The 14,356-nt window shown below is 44.1% G+C and overlaps 1 protein-coding gene across 1 annotated transcript in view; it reads left to right on the top strand.

Moving 5' to 3' along the window:
* The window catches only part of LOC120024582 (chemokine-like protein TAFA-1), a 266,417-nt gene that overhangs the window by 229,388 nt on the left and 22,673 nt on the right, over positions 1–14,356 (top strand). The window contains exon 2 of the mRNA XM_038968873.1: positions 4,799–4,939. Within this exon, the coding sequence (XP_038824801.1) occupies positions 4,799–4,939 (141 nt within the window). The remainder of the gene's footprint in view (positions 1–4,798; positions 4,940–14,356) is intronic.

Raw genomic sequence — 14,356 nt, 5'->3', positions numbered from 1 at the left:
TTCAAACAAACTGCAAATGAACACAGCTCACACTTAGTTCCATAAATGAAAGCCACAAATTATGTTTAGTTCTTTATTTTGGGTGTTTTCCCCTTACCTACTTATTGAAAGATAAAATCATTAGAACCACACTCTTTCTGCCCATTTAAACAAAACTTTGTGCTGTCAGTTAGTGATTAAAACCCCACACAGAGAAGAGGTAGAACGAAGGAAGCCAAAACAAAAGACCCCCTCAAACATGAAAGAAAATGGAAAGAACACATCTTCTCTTGAGTGCATTGTGATTAAGATGTTGTGGGTTGAGAGGTCGTCAATGAGTGATTTAGACTGAACTTCTCAATTTGTGGAGTTTGTTGTTTCAGTAATACATACCGGCTTAATGGCCACTCTTGGAGTGAGTGTGAGAGAGAGAGAGGCACACTCTGCATAGATTAGAGGCAGTTATCTCTGTACTGACATAGACACAAACACTGCTATTGTCTCGTTGTCTGAACTGGCCAGATTTAGTGAGAGGGGAGTGAGTAGCCGGAAACCTCCCTGTCTAAAACACAAGGCTCCTTTACTCTCTTGCAAATTTTCCCTTTGCCTGATGTTGTCATTGGAGAGCCATACTGGAATGTATGTGCGGGAGTGCACAATATACAGTACATGAGCGCAAAGACTTTCCAATCATACCGTACTATACCTTTCAAACTTGTTTCTCTGTGCTTTTTAATGGTGAGCGGTTAATTCATTATTGTGAACAATGGCTCTGACCTGTAAGCTCACCTCTTCTATCTCTTCATATTGAAGCGCTCTCTCATTAGTTGGGTTTTAATTGGCTGTTGGGCTAAGATGAAAACAATGAAGCATCAATTTCCTTAAACATAATCACTTAATCGCGTTGTCTAATGACTGAAGTCACTGTGGGCTCCGAGGAGAAAAATGACCAGTCGATGCTCTCGTCGATGCCCTTCACCTCATCCACCCAAAGGGTAGAGAGCAGAACCACCTACTCCATTTGACCTGTTTGAATTAATCCTTTTAGCTGGTGTGACAGCCTGTAAACGGTCCATCCATCAAACACACACGCACATGTACACTGAGTGTACAAAACATTAAGAACATCTCTTAATATTGAGTTGCACCCCCTTTTGCTCTCAGAACAGCCTCAATTCATTGGGGCATGGACTCTACAAGGTGTCAAAAGCGTTCCACAGGGATGCTGGCCCATGTTAACGCCAATAATTCCCACAGTTGTGTCAGGTTGTCTGGATGTCCTTTGGGTTATGGAACATTCTTGATACACACGGGAAATTGTTGAGCGTGAAAAACCCAGGAGTGTTGCAGTTCTTGACACAAACCGGTGTGCCTGGCACCTACTACCATCCTCGTTCACTTAAATATTTTGCCTTGCCCATTCACCCTCTGAATGGCATACATACACAATCCATGTCTCAATTGTCTCAAGGCTTAAAAATCCTTCTTTAACCTGTCTCCTCCCCTTCATCTACATGATTGAAGTGGATTTAAAGCTGAAATATGTAACTTTTTGGGGCGACCCGACCAAATTCACATAGAAAAGTGTGTTAAAGATCTGTCATTCTCATTGAAAGCAAGTCTATGAAGCAGTATATCTGTTCTACTGTATGTGCAATATTTTTCTGCTTCCCGTTTTTTCATCTTTTACTTTAGTTTTTGTACACTAGCTTCAAACAGCTGAAAATACAATATATTTCGTTATGGAAAATATATTTCACAGCAGTTTAGATAGAACAATGATTCTCTGCACTACCCTTGCTTGTTTTATCACATAAACTAAAATTAGGTTAACTATTAGAATTTTTGCAACCAAGAAATGTTGTAGCAATTTCTGCATAGTGCATCTTTAACAAGTGACATCAAATAAGGATCATAGCTTTCACCTGGATTCACCTGCTCAGTCTATGTCATGGAAAGAGTAGGTGTTCTTCATGTTTTGTACACTCAGTGTATATGTACAGTTCACCTTGTTTACATTCACATACACAGAGAGACAAATACACACACACACATAGGCCAGGTGCACACACAGGCATGCACAGGCATGCATGTACACACAAACAGGGTAATAGACAAGTATTTGCCCCGTGCTGACATGGTCCAAATTAGCTTAGGTTTATGTGGACAGCATAATGTACTATCCAAGTGGCCATTTGTCCTCTTAGTATCTCTCTCCTCTGGCCCCATGGTGTCAGAGCAGTCCCATTGTACGGCTCTCATTCTCTGTCTGCACAGATGGTACTGAGTAAACTGCTCTAATGTCCACCTGGCTGATGGCTGGACAAAGAGCTGCTTACCTGACCCCAGGGTCTGGAACTAAATAACACACACATACACACACACGCAAGCATGCACACAGACAAACTCATACACACAAACACACAAGTGCTATGTTTTGATCAAGTATCCCATATGGGGGTCAGATAAAGAGGTTGGAAGATACCATAGTCTTTGAATATCCTTTGAAATGCTGTTCATACATGGTCATCAGAGGGCTTTATATTTCTTATGGACAAAACAGCTGATTCCTCATGGCAATGCATTTTCAGCATTAAGGAGTCTGATGGAATCATTGTGGTTTTAGACCAACCGATAAAAGGCCAGGGGGTTAGATAAATATTCTCTAGGTAGACATGACTTGAAAGTGGACATTTTGTGAGTTCTGCCTCTACCACAGACTTGAAAGCATGTCTCCAGGCAGGAAACTACCAGTAAAATATTCAACTAGTCCAGCATATTGTGGGTTTTGCGGTTTAAATATAGCGCACTCAAGGGATTACTTCCTCACTTCTATGGTTTGTGTTCTGCCTCATGGCCCGATATATCAACACCTAAGCTTGTGGAGAGTGACATTAATACTGCAGGACAGCGGCGGCCAACATGACTGCAAATGTTCTCCTTTTAATCCCAGTCCCCACTGCCTGTGGTCTGGGCATGGCAGCCCTTGATGAACATGTGAGCAGGAAAGTGTTACCAAACCTGTCCATCCCAGTGAGAGCTCAGCTCAGATCTTTTTTTCAGGATCCAGCCACTTCAGACATTTACAGAGCCTGCCTTCAATAAAAAAAATAACAATTCTACCACCATGTTTAAAATGCAAAGCCACCATAAAGAAAACACACTGTTACAAAAGAGGAAGTGTTCTTTGGCTCCTGTTTACCACTACTCTTTCTCCAATTATCCTTCTCTCCTCTCCTCTGTGTCCTCGGATGAGCTCCAGTTTAACTGTTGGACGGTGGTGTCTGTGGCCATGGCTGTCGCAGGAAGATAAAGAGTTTTTCCCGGGGCATGAGGAGAGGGCCACACAGTGATTTAGGGCCCCTCTCCTGCATCTCCTCTGGCTGCATTAGCCAGCCACTTTATAATTGTGTGAAAGGGGCACTCCCAGTGTCGCCGTCATTACTCACTGACCCAGTCGCGGGCTCTGTCAGGCCCCTGCCCTCTCCCTCTGTCTCCATCCCCCTATCCCTCTGCCGTCCTCTCTCTCTCTTTAGACAAGGAGGGACGTCCCTAGGCCCCATCAGCCCCTCACTCCCCAGGGCGATCCCTATTGTTACTTGGACCCACCAGTGGCATTGGCGGGTTTCTCCTCTTCTCTCTCTGAATTTTTCTGACACTGTCTTTTGTCAGAACAAGGTCCATTGTGCTGCAGTTGTTGTGAATGATATCACCTCTGCAGGAGAGCCATTGTGAGTGGAGTGAATGGAGGCTGGTGTAACCCAGTCGGCCTGGTTAAGAACTGATGTGTGTAGTCATAATGAGAGGAGCGTAATTGCTCTGTATCTCCAGGCCTTCATTCCAGAACCCCAGGAGGATTTCTCACCTACTGGAACATATGAGTATCGTATGCAGGATCGCAGGGATGCAAAGACAGGCACATTAATGTGAGAGCAGAGCATCATTTCCTCATCATCAGGGAGTGATTTGTATGGAGTGAGGAACACTCTGAGAGTCAAATTAGAATCATCTAAATGCCTCTAGGGGCAACTTGCAACGCATGCTGTGTTGAAAAGGATAACATAGTAATTACATGTTGTGTGCCTTACATTTATAATGATGTGAATTGTATTTATTTTTCAGCAGGGTTTTTAACATGTGCATGCAGTATATGATGATATGAACTCATGATTTAAGTTCAGGTTGTTAAAAACAACATCTTTTTAACCTCATCATTTTTGAAGATAATATTTGTAACCATACAGTAGAAGCAAATTAAAAGAAGCACAGTGGTCTTATTTAGTACAATGTCTTTTTTTATAGTCCGCTGTAGATAATGTATTGAAAAATGTTATTCACAGCAGTGATTTATTTTATTTCTAGCATACCATTTTCTACCCTCCACATATACCAATTTATAATCCAACATGAATCCTACTCTTGACGTTCTAGTATACTGTATGTTCCACGGTAATTATCCAATCTGTAACCATGTACGCTGAGAGTCGGGAAGCAAGTTCAGGGAGTGAATACATTTAATAAATAAACCAACATAAACAAAACAAGAAACACGAACAGCACACCGACATGAAACAGATACAATAACACCTGGGGAAGGTACCAAAGGGAGTGACATAAATAGGGCAGGTAATCAAGGAGGTGATGGAGTCCAGGTGAGTCACAATAAGCGCTGGTGCGCGTGACAATGGTGACAAGTGTGCGTAATAATCAGCAGTCTGGTGACCTAGAGGCCAGAGAGGGAGTATACTTGACACAATAAAACTCCTCAGCTCCCCTGTGGTAGGCTAACCAGTTTGTCCCTCTGCCTGTGTGTCCTCAGAAGGAGGTACGTGTGAGGTGATCGCAGCCCACCGGTGCTGTAATAAGAACCGTATCGAGGAGCGCTCCCAGACCGTCAAGTGCTCCTGTCTACCGGGGAAAGTGGCCGGGACGACACGCAACAAACCCTCTTGTGTCGACGGTAAGGACATGTTCATAGTATGTTATTTACTTTCATCAACACATATGTTTAGTTTTACTACATACTGTATGTCATATGTGCTGTATCCATCCTTGGCTTAATATTCAGATGTTTTATTCTAAAAAGAATTAGGTCACTAAATGTAGTGTAGCGGTACTTTTTTTTACAGTAGTTTATAACATTGTAATTATAACATTACTTTTGAGAGAGACATCCACATGCTGAGGTGTTTCAACTCTTTTCTTCCTAATGCGGCTCATTCCTGCATGACTCTCTTCTGTCTTAGTCATTTAAGATAATTAAGCACTCTTAGTTGGAGACTAAGTTGAACCTGGGTAAGTGCTGCAAAGGGAGACAATCAATACCTCATGTGCACTGTTGAGCACCTGGGAATGGCCCATGTTTCACATTGCATGACCCAAGGCAGCTTAGGTTCATAAATTAATAAATGAAAAACACAACTCTGGCAACCCCTGGGCTTACACACCTGAAACGCCTAACTGAGGAAAATAATCAACGCAGTTACAGGGAAATGTAGAGCACCCGCAGTCACAAGCACAGTGAGATAGAACAGAACAGAGAGCCTAGCTCCTTCACGCCTTCAGAACTCATTTATCCTGATGCACTCTTTATTGTTTCACCTCAAACTCCTCAAAGATGAAAGTCATCTAGTCTGGCCTCACAAAGGAACGACACCGAGACGTCTTCATTATGAGTGACATTGCAATGACGGGGCGTACGTCTGCCCTCTTCAATCCCTTGGCTTGCTCCATCTTGATCAGTTCTGGAATATGAATTAGATATGAGTCTTGAGACACAAAACTTAGCGATTTCATCCTCAAACCAACTGCATAAACTTTTAAGGCTAAGGACTCCGAACTTGGTTGACTCACCCTACTTAAGAAAGCATGTTCAGTGCATTTCACAAAGGGGAAAACCCTCTGAAAGAAACATTTAAAGAGTTCTAACCTTGAAAACAGCACTGCAGTTCTTCCAGCAGACAGTTTTGTCCCCACACAGACTAGACAGCCAGCCAAACAATGTCTCCTCCACTCTACCATGAAAACATGTTTTAACCATGGCCCTCTGAACAATTGTTTGTGTATGTTAACTAAACATGGCCTCCACATAACAAAAACATGTTGATTTCTCTTCGACCAACAATACAAGCTTTATTCACGAAGGAATTGTATCTGACATGGTCAGAGATACAATGCAATATGTTAGACTGATTTCTATATTTACACTGCCTTGATGTGATCAGTTGATAGGATCCAGATAGGAGAGGATGGAGAGGATGGGGAGTGAGGTGGTGGGGAAGGGAGAATGAATAGATAGGAGAGGATGGGGAGTGAGGTGGTGGGAAAGGGAGAATGAATAGATAGGAGAGGATGGAGAGGATGGGGAGTGAGGTGGTGGGAAAGGGAGAATGAATAGATAGGAGAGGATGGAGAGGATGGGGAGTGAGGTGGTGGGAAAGGGAGAATGAATAGATAGGAGAGGATGGAGAGGATGGGGAGTGAGGTGGTGGGAAAGGGAGAATGAATAGATAGGAGAGGATGGAGAGGATGGGGAGGATGGGGAGTGAGGTGGTGGGAAAGGGAGAATGAATAGATAGGAGAGGATGGAGAGGATGGGGAGTGAGGTGGTGGGAAAGGGAGAATGAATAGATAGGAGAGGATGGAGAGGATGGGGAGTGAGGTGGTGGGAAAGGGAGAATGAATAGATAGGAGAGGATGGAGAGGATGGGGAGTGAGGTGGTGGGAAAGGGAGAATGAATAGATAGGAGAGGATGGAGAGGATGGGGAGTGAGGTGGTGGGAAAGGGAGAATGAATAGATAGGAGAGGATGGGGAGTGAGGTGGTGGGAAAGGGAGAATGAATAGATAGGAGAGGATGGGGAGTGAGGTGGTGGGGAAGGGAGAATGAATAGATAGGAGAGGATGGAGAGGATGGGGAGTGAGGTGGTGGGAAAGGGAGAATGAATAGATAGGAGAGGATGGAGAGGATGGGGAGTGAGGTGGTGGGAAAGGGAGAATGAATAGATAGGAGAGGATGGACAGGATGGGGAGTGAGGTGGTGGGGAAGGGAGAATGAATAGATAGGAGAGGATGGACAGGATGGGGAGTGAGGTGGTGGGAAAGGGAGAATGAATAGATAGGAGAGTGTCGTGTCTTTGACTATGCCAGATTAATTGCTATGACATGCTATTCTATAAAATAATTTCTCCGTAATGAATATTACCTGATTGAACTAATCATGTAAATATGAATTAACTAGAGAGGGACACCACGAAATAATATTTATAGAGCTGTTATCTTTCGAATAAACTCTTAAAGATTTAGTAATATTTTACTAAATAGCAGTCACATTAATCGTCATTTTATTCAGTCTCATCTGAAAGTTGTAAGTCCTTGATTATCTGCAAGAATCCTGGCTAACAAGTTGAATCAGCAATACAAAATTGGGTTTAATTATTTATTTACTAAATACCTAACTAATCACACAGAAACACACATACACAATTAAATCATAACTTGATCACAAATTACGTCACAGAAAAACGTCCCTAGCGGGCGGAATAGATATGACAGCTTGTTACACAAAGGAAAGGGGGGAGTCCTAGTGAAAGAGCGGGAGACTTGACATAGGCGAGCTGTGCTATCGTAAATACAGTATCTTATGCATTCTAAATTACCGCCCATTTGAAGAGGAAAATGCAATCAATATTTACTCTGAGCTGCGCTTCAGTAGGTTGGTGGTAGATGGCCCGTGTCGCCAACCCGAGTCCTCTGTCCTTTGAAGAATGTCTCTGGTAGTCACGGGAACGTTGTGTGTATTAGACGGGATACTTGGACTGTCCTTCCGAACCTGCGTTTAGCTGTTGCTAACTCCAAGGCTAGGAGATATCACTTCTGTAGTGAATACGAGTTCAAAGTTCATACCATTCACAATCAAAGTCCATGCTGATGTTGGCTTCATCTATAGTGATTATCTGAACCATTCTGACACTGGATCGTCATCCTAGCGTACCCGGAACAGAAAGTTATTTTCTGGTTCGTGGCTTTATATAGTGGAGGGAGAGGGGTGTGTCTGAAAAGTCTATTATAACCCATGCCTCTTCACAGGGGCGGACCACTGTGAGCCGAGGAAAACTTATGAAAGCACAGATCTCTCATTTGGAAGCTAAAATTACATTTCATCTCTTCACAAATAATGTCATATTCAAACATTTGAATTAAACAAAAATTCCATGTGAATCCGATATCTCTGACATTTAGACTTTCCACAGTAGAGTTTATGTCATTCAATCCTTGATGAGAATGTGTCAGAGGGCAACCGAACTGACATAATATACCTTAAGTACCACCGCATATGTTCAGTTGGTCGGATCACCAGAATATAGTTCATTTCCCCCAACTTCTGATGTTACCAGAACCTCTATGTTAACCCATGGGTTTCCTTATGTCACATCAGTTATAGTAGGGAGAGAGAAAAAGGGGGAAAGAGGTATTTATGACTGTCATAAACCTACCCCCAACCCAACGTCATGACAGTCCCCCCATGTTGGGTTCAATCTTGCGATTAACCTGCATGTTGCAAACCAACATACAAATGACCGTGGGTTGTCCTGGTTGTGGACCATCGTTGTGGTCCCCATCTGGTGGTCGACCCTGGTAGGGTTTCTGCGAATGAAGAAGTCTGCTCCATGGCTGGACAGCAGATGTCCAGTTGGTGATCGCTGTTGCAGTCCCCCCTCTGGTGTGGTCGACCCGGGTAGGGTGTCTGCAAATGAAGAGGTCTGCTTCATGGCTGGACAGCAGATGTCCAGTTGGTGATCGCTGTTGCAGTCCCCCCTCTGGTGTGGTCGACCCGGGTAGGGTGTCTGCAAATGAAGAAGTCTGCTCCATGGCTGGGCAGCGGAGGTCCGGATTGGGATCGCCGTTCCGGACCCGTAGTCTGGTCGTCCAGACCGGAAGATCTGGGCAGTAACTTAGGCAGATGTTAACAACGCACACACACTCATGAAATATATCATTACATTTCCTCCCAAATGAGCGGCGTTGTGGCACTAACTGATGGTTGTATGGGGAAGTTGTTTATGGCTCTATCACTTTCTATATGCCGAAGAAAATGAAACAAAATGAAATGAAAGCATAAACAAAACAAAATATAGTTATGCCACCTTAACCATCTAATTGGACTGTATTCTATCTACGTCCATGGTCTTGGCAAAATGACCCTATCATGGCATTGTCTAATGTCATATCTAGGGCTCTTCTAATTTGCGGGGTGTTGGTTAAGGTACTATCCTAAGTTGATAACTATGTGATACGTCTACAGCTGTAAGGCACTAGTTTTGGGCAGTCTACAGGGATGACCTATGGACTTCTGAGAAGAAAACTGGTGAGTTCTGTAGCTGTAGAGTTAAAGGCCTCAAAATAAATGTTCAACTTTACTAAGGCTGGTATTTTGCTCGGACCCTTAAGTGATCCTAGCATAAATCCTAATTGGATGTTCCGTTGTACATGTGCGTTTATGCTTAAACAAGCACACACATGCCAAGGGAAGGAAACCAAGTATTCTGGCAGATTACAACTTGTTCAGAATGAGTCTGACGTAGTCAGGTAATTTTCAGGTCAATGCCTGGAGGTCAGTCAGAATTGGTGTCGAGGGAGTCTGTAGTGGTTTTACTACCAGTCACTGTCTTCCACTATTGTAGTGGCAGTAGGTATGAAGAAATATACTTCATAGCTATGTTATCCACGGAGGAGCTAACCTCATGACGGAAGTACTGTAAGTATTAGACCAGTCGTACGTGGTGTGATCGTGGTTCCTGACTTCTAATAACTTTTTCTCCTGTACGGAGGATTCTATTTATTAGTGGCGTGTGTAACCATTGGAAGAGTGCAATGGAGATTCCCTTCCCCGCGCTGCACTCTGAGTGACTCCTATGTTGCTATTATCAATAGCAATTTAACTTGTGAGGTTACTAATCCTCCTACTGAGTGTTGCTGGACTGACTGTGGTATTGGTACTGGTACTCAAGGGGTCCAGTTGTCCTACCGATTTATTCTGAAATGTTATCCTACAGGAATACATGATTAGAGCATTTTACTAGTTGTCTTGTAGTGACTACTACACAAGGCAAGGAATGATTATTGTTGCCATTTGTTTTGGAGGTGGACAAGTCCACCGGACTTCCTTTACGACCAGTGTGGTACACCTCAGTACTATCGTAGATGTGTTCTAAGAGGCCCCTAGACAGGGATTATGTCTGCTCCTCACTGTTCTCAAAGGGAAGTTTACAACTAGATTTGATTTATGCTCTGGCGGCCTCGTACGGTGTTGTCCGTAGTCTCGACCCCCCCACCGGCCTCGATAAGGCTCATCATGGGTCTGGGCTACTATTCCCCCCCTTTGCGTCTCGGGACCCCCCCACCAGCATGTGGTGTTGGTATCCGAGGCGCAAACGAAAGGTTCGGACCCTATGTACGAGTTGTCAGTGGCCGCGTTATTATGAGAATGGCTGCAACCTTTCAACCAAATCTCCTGGTGTTTGTGCTTCAACACCCTCAGTGGCTGTCGAGGTCTGTCAGTCATCACCGCGTCCGCGCGTGGCAACCTCTTCAGTACCTGCGAACTGAGACGAGGATATCGGTCTGTGATATCACAAAGTGTTTCACCAGTGGGAATCATCGGGTCAGTTGCTGGACTGACGCCATTAGTGTCGTTGTAAGGGTTGACAGTCCCCAACAAAGCGGAAGGTGTATCATCGGAAGAAGAGTATACTCTGCGCATCGATGTTTTTCTTGCTGAGACGGCCGCAGTGCTTGCGGAAATGTCTGAAGGGCAAGAGGAGTTCATCTCAACTACCGTATTGCACGACTGCACGGAGGAGGGAAGTTGCTTATTAACAGAGACAGCTGGCTCGAAATCCTGAAAAGAATTGTCAATCAGATTGGCTGGTGGAATGTGTTGAGATATCGTAATATCTCCTTGGATCGGATTCTGCCCCAAGAGGATTTTAAACGTCTTTTTCCCAAGGGGTGCTTTTGACAGATATCCCTCGTGACTGACTGTGTTGCAGCTGGCGTTAGGGGAAGACAGTGTGGTCGGTGGAGAAGGCACTGTGGCCTGTGACCATACCTGGTTGGTTTTCCAATCCATCAATGGGAGTAACCGATCCATCAAGTCTGCTCCAAGTAGCAGGGGTACAGTTTCGAGGCTAGTAACATACACAGGGTGGACGAGCGATAAGTCCTTGAAGTGTAGTTTCAGCATGACTCTCAATGTGAGAGGCGAGGTAGTCTGAGTGACCCCTCGAAGTGTAGTGTCGCATCGTTCCACTTTTAACCAACGTTTAGTTGGCTTCAAAGCCCTTTTTAGATCATCAAACAATGTTTGAGAGATGAGTGATATTGTCGCACCCGAATCAATTAGCACATGACAAATTAAGCAGTCCTCCAGGACTGTTTCCAGGTATGGTCGTTTCGATTCGTGTTTAGTGGACATGTTCCCCACAAAGTGGAGTGGTCTTTCGCAACAACGTGATGTGTCAATTCTGTTCAAGGTGGAAGCAGATTGACTTTTACGATTTTGAGTGGGCTTGGCTTTAACGAAGCGTTTGACCTTTTTCTTCGCAACCTTTGTATCAGAGTTTATAGACGAAGCCCGTGGGCTTGTTTCTTGGTCAATCGGGCCCTGGATAGGGTCTCGAGTGAAAGCAGGACGGATTTGAATTTTAACGTCCTTGCTATGGGTGTTAATTCCTGCGGACCTGGAGTCCGGTAATTCCCTGTCTAGTCCTTGTGACTTATCTTTTACCCTTTTCTCAAATGTTTCTCGCTTTAGTTCTTCACCTAGTGGAACTTCTGGAGAACATTGGTCTACGTTTTGATCATCCTTCAACCCTTTGTTACCCTTGTGCTCTGACACTTTGTGTGGGTTGGGTGCAGGAACGTAGTGAACAGGTCGATTGTAGCGGTAGTCGTTTTGATGGCGACGTGCTTTACGGTTATTTCGACCGCGGAGGTTATTGGAATCATGGTTTCGTGGTAGAAACTGTTGTTGTGCATCATCTCTTAACGTTCCAATACCTGATAATGCACCCTCTGACTGGAGTGAGTGCTCCTGGTCAAACTTCAAAACCGAGTGGTCAGGGCTCTTGGCGTTGCGAGCTTTTGATGCCTCAAAAGCTGTGCTTGCAAGCTCTCTGAGTTGTAAGATAGGCAAGCCAATGTGGGCTGCAGGGCCCAAGTAGGTAATGAAGGTGGGATACATGTTCGACAGGAACATTTGTTTAAATGGTAACAGGTCTTCCATGCCTGTTTCAGTGAGTAGGCCAAAGTAAGCTGAACGAAGCCTATGATAGTAAGCTTGTGGGTGTTCATTCCGAGCTTGTTTGACCGTGTTAGCCAGTGAGCTATCGTGTTTGCGAGTTGCAGAACCACTGAATTCTAATTTCAAAGCTGTGGCCAGTTTAGCGTAGTCATTTAGCACGTGTTGCTGTTGTAGGCGAATGAACCTTGTCACGTGTCTATTCGACGTTCGCTTCAACAGGTAAACCCTGTCAGAACCCGTAGCGTTCGGGTAGCCATCCAACGCGTCCTCTATGTCAGCTAGGAACGTCTCAGTATCGTTTGGCTGACCTGGAACGGGGTCAAAGGTGGGGAAATACTTGACGAGTTGGTCAAGGTATTCCGCGTCAAGCGGGCGGAGAGGGTGGGCTTTATCCTGTGGGGAAAGTGGGGCCAAAAGGCCAAGAGGAGAAGCCAAGCTTTGGCTTTGTTGGCCAAGAGGCGCCATATTACTCAGTGCGGAATGGCCAAGCGGAGAAGACTGGGGGACACCTGACGGAGACAATGTCTGAAACCTATCGTCTTCACTCCTTTGAGTACCGGGCTCCGGTTGCTTGGATGGATAGTCACGCTGTAGAGCGTGACCCTTCTGGACTTCCTCCAGATGGTACCTAAGGGTGGTATTCTGCTGCATTGCAGAGTCCACTTGAGCGCTTAGAGTACTGATTTTGGACACGTGAGTGTCGCACTTGCTCCTTTCGGTCTCAAACTTATCTGTCATGGTTTGCAAATAGAGGTCTTGAGTACGGAGCGAGAGATTCAGTGATGAGATTTCTTCCGCTTGCTTAGAAATCAAGATTTCCATCTTCATCACCCGAGTTCTCTCATCATTCATTTGGTCAGCGACTTCAATGAGTTCTGCTGATTTGTCATCCAACTTCGTCATTGTGTTCATCAACTGATCGTCTTTGGTCTGCAGAATTTTGAGTAGAACTGTGTTACTCTGAGTAACGTTCAATAAAACTGCCTGCATGTTATCAAATTGCGGGCTCCTATTTGTAGATAACTCAACAGATTTATCTAGTTTGGAGTGGACTACCTCGTATTTAGTTTTGGCTAAATCGAATTGTTCCTGGAGACAACGATTTTGTTGAAGAGTTTGTGCTCGTTCATCGTCATAAGTATTTGCAATTACTTTCAATTGTTCAGATTTCAAACGCAGTTCCTCGACTAGCAGAATGTTTTCATTTCCTGCTTTTGTCAATAGTGGCTCAGTTCTCTCCGCCTGTACCCCAATGCTAGCCATGACTGGCACGTGCTTCAGCTGTGCACGGTAGTATTGAACCGATGCCACATTCTTATGGCGATACATTAGTGCAAAAGTGGGGAGAACCGTCACAAAGCCTGTGTTTGATGGTTGATTTTGGAGAGTGTTCGCAATTTCGGCTGTTTTTTCACTAATGGCATAATTAGGGTTGGTATCGCTGGTGAGGTCAGAGATCGATCCTTTTATGGGTGGAGGTTCACTACTTAGCGGAGGAGTGGTGACCCCCTCCTTTGATAGTTTGCACATTATTAGAAAAGTTTAGAGGAAAAATGTTCCCTAAATTTATTCAAAGTTTGGGTTTGGAATTAATTGGAAGCTGCAAAGACAAGTTTAATCTATTTATAGATGTTGACGAACTACCAGTACTGTACCAGTAATGTGGAAGTTGGACGTGAATGAATTTGCAAAAGCAAATTGAATTAATTAATCAATGCCAATGATTAATCCTACCTGTGTAGGCTATCTGGGTATTAAACTTTAATTAACATGAGATGTGGCTTCATCTAGGTTAATATGATAAGTTTAAAAGTGTCTCATTTGATTGGAAGAACATTAAATTATGTTCAACAATTTAACTTATTAAATTGAAAGAGACGGTAATCTATAAAATCTCTGTTGATTGGATATCATAAGTGTCAAACAGTAGACCAAATGTTGGGCACATTCAACACTGTGGCACTTCTCCCTAAGGCCGAAACCACATGGGATTCCCGCTGGGGCGGGGCTTCTGTCAATACTGGATTACTGAATGGGTTTTGAAAAACCCAAATTTTACTGATTGATCAATTTA

The sequence above is a fragment of the Salvelinus namaycush genome, chromosome 2, assembly GCF_016432855.1.
Source record: "Salvelinus namaycush isolate Seneca chromosome 2, SaNama_1.0, whole genome shotgun sequence".
NCBI lineage: Eukaryota > Metazoa > Chordata > Actinopteri > Salmoniformes > Salmonidae > Salvelinus > Salvelinus namaycush.
This window is presented reverse-complemented; position numbering and strand designations above follow the sequence as displayed.